Genomic DNA, 1,394 nt, shown 5'->3' on the forward strand with positions numbered 1-1,394 from the left:
ACAAAAATTTTGGCTCCAAATCAATGTTAACAATGTATCCTGTCTTAATATATAAAGGATGCGACAATCCTACAAAACAGAAACAAGTACCGTATGAGTTTTATTCCGATGTACTACTAATATATTAAAATTCATTATCACCAAAATTACTAATTTATCCTTATTATTTTTAATCACGTTAAGTTTTATATCTTTCATTGTAATTTTTTAAAAAAGAAGATATGCTTAAAAATAATAACGAAATAAATTATTATAGATATAAACAAAACAGAACAATCTATACGATAAAAATAGGAAAAAAAACAATAAAAACATTATAGAAAGTTTAGTCAATAAAAAAATTATAGAAAGAATATAAAAAAAATAAGAAGAAACCCCATAAAAATATAGAAATAATTATAAAAAAAAAACCCTATAAAAAACAAAAGAAACATAACAATATTTTGGTTACTATGGATGATGCGGAAAATCTCATATGGCACTCTCAGGTTCCTTTGAAGGTTTCCATCTTCGCGTTGCGTTTATTGCGTGACAGGTTGCCCATGAAAGTTAATCTGGTTACTCGAAGCATTCTATCTTCTACAGCTCACGGTTGTGTTTTCGAATGTGGAAAGGTCAAGTATGCTTATCACCTTTTCATCTCATGCAGCTCTGTTGGTTCTCTTTGGGATTTAGTGAGTTCGTGGATTGACATTCCTTTGGTGGAGTTCACTACATTGCGTAATCATTTTGTCCAGTTTACATCTTCAGCAGGTGGATCTCGAGCACGTCGATATTTTTTGCAGCTCATTTGGCTTGTCTGTGTTTGAGTTGTTTGGACGGAGAGAAATCGTCAATTGTACAAAGGCTCAACAGACACGCCCATCTTTTGTTGGACAAGATCAAATTTTTTTTCTTTTAGGTGGTTGAAGTCAACGGGTATTACGCTAGCATAGTTCACTTCCATAGTTGGTGGTCTAGTTTTGTTTGAGCCTTGTATGATTTGTTTTATTTTTGGATTTCTTGACTCGTTGTAAACTTTTGTAGTCTACCTCAATATGTCTTGTGATGGGGGGACTACTTTAAGTTAACATATCTCATTTTGCCTTGTTCAAAAAAAAAAATTCATAAAAAAAAAAGAACAGAAACATAAACAATATTACTAAAACATTTTCACCAGGGGGGATAAATTTGCTTAATAAAAATATACATGAGACCATTATTTATCACTAAAACATAAAAAATTGAATAAATTAAAATTTACAAGAAAAAAAAATAATTCTCCCTATATTTTAACAGTATTATATAACAAATTTTTAAATATTTAATTTTAAATCAATTTTTTACCTTAATAGACCCGTGCAAATGCGAGTCTTTAAACTAGTCACTAGTTACTTAGCATTTTCACCACTACA

The 1,394-nt window shown here is 29.9% G+C and overlaps 1 protein-coding gene across 1 annotated transcript; it reads left to right on the forward strand.

The window, feature by feature from the left end:
* The first annotated feature begins 452 nt into the window (after window positions 1-452).
* Window positions 453-809, forward strand: LOC123896024. Its single transcript, XM_045946477.1, has one exon. The coding sequence runs from the start codon at window positions 453-455 to the stop codon at window positions 807-809; it is 357 nt and encodes a 118-aa protein (XP_045802433.1).
* The last annotated feature ends 585 nt before the right edge of the window (window positions 810-1,394 follow it).

The sequence above is a fragment of the Trifolium pratense genome, linkage group LG7 (assembly GCF_020283565.1).
Source record: "Trifolium pratense cultivar HEN17-A07 linkage group LG7, ARS_RC_1.1, whole genome shotgun sequence".
NCBI classification, from domain to species: domain Eukaryota; kingdom Viridiplantae; phylum Streptophyta; class Magnoliopsida; order Fabales; family Fabaceae; genus Trifolium; species Trifolium pratense.

Bases quoted from the DNA above. Each gene is read 5' to 3' on its own strand.
- LOC123896024 (XM_045946477.1), top strand. From the start codon at position 453: ATGGATGATGCGGAAAATCTCATATGGCACTCTCAGGTTCCTTTGAAG.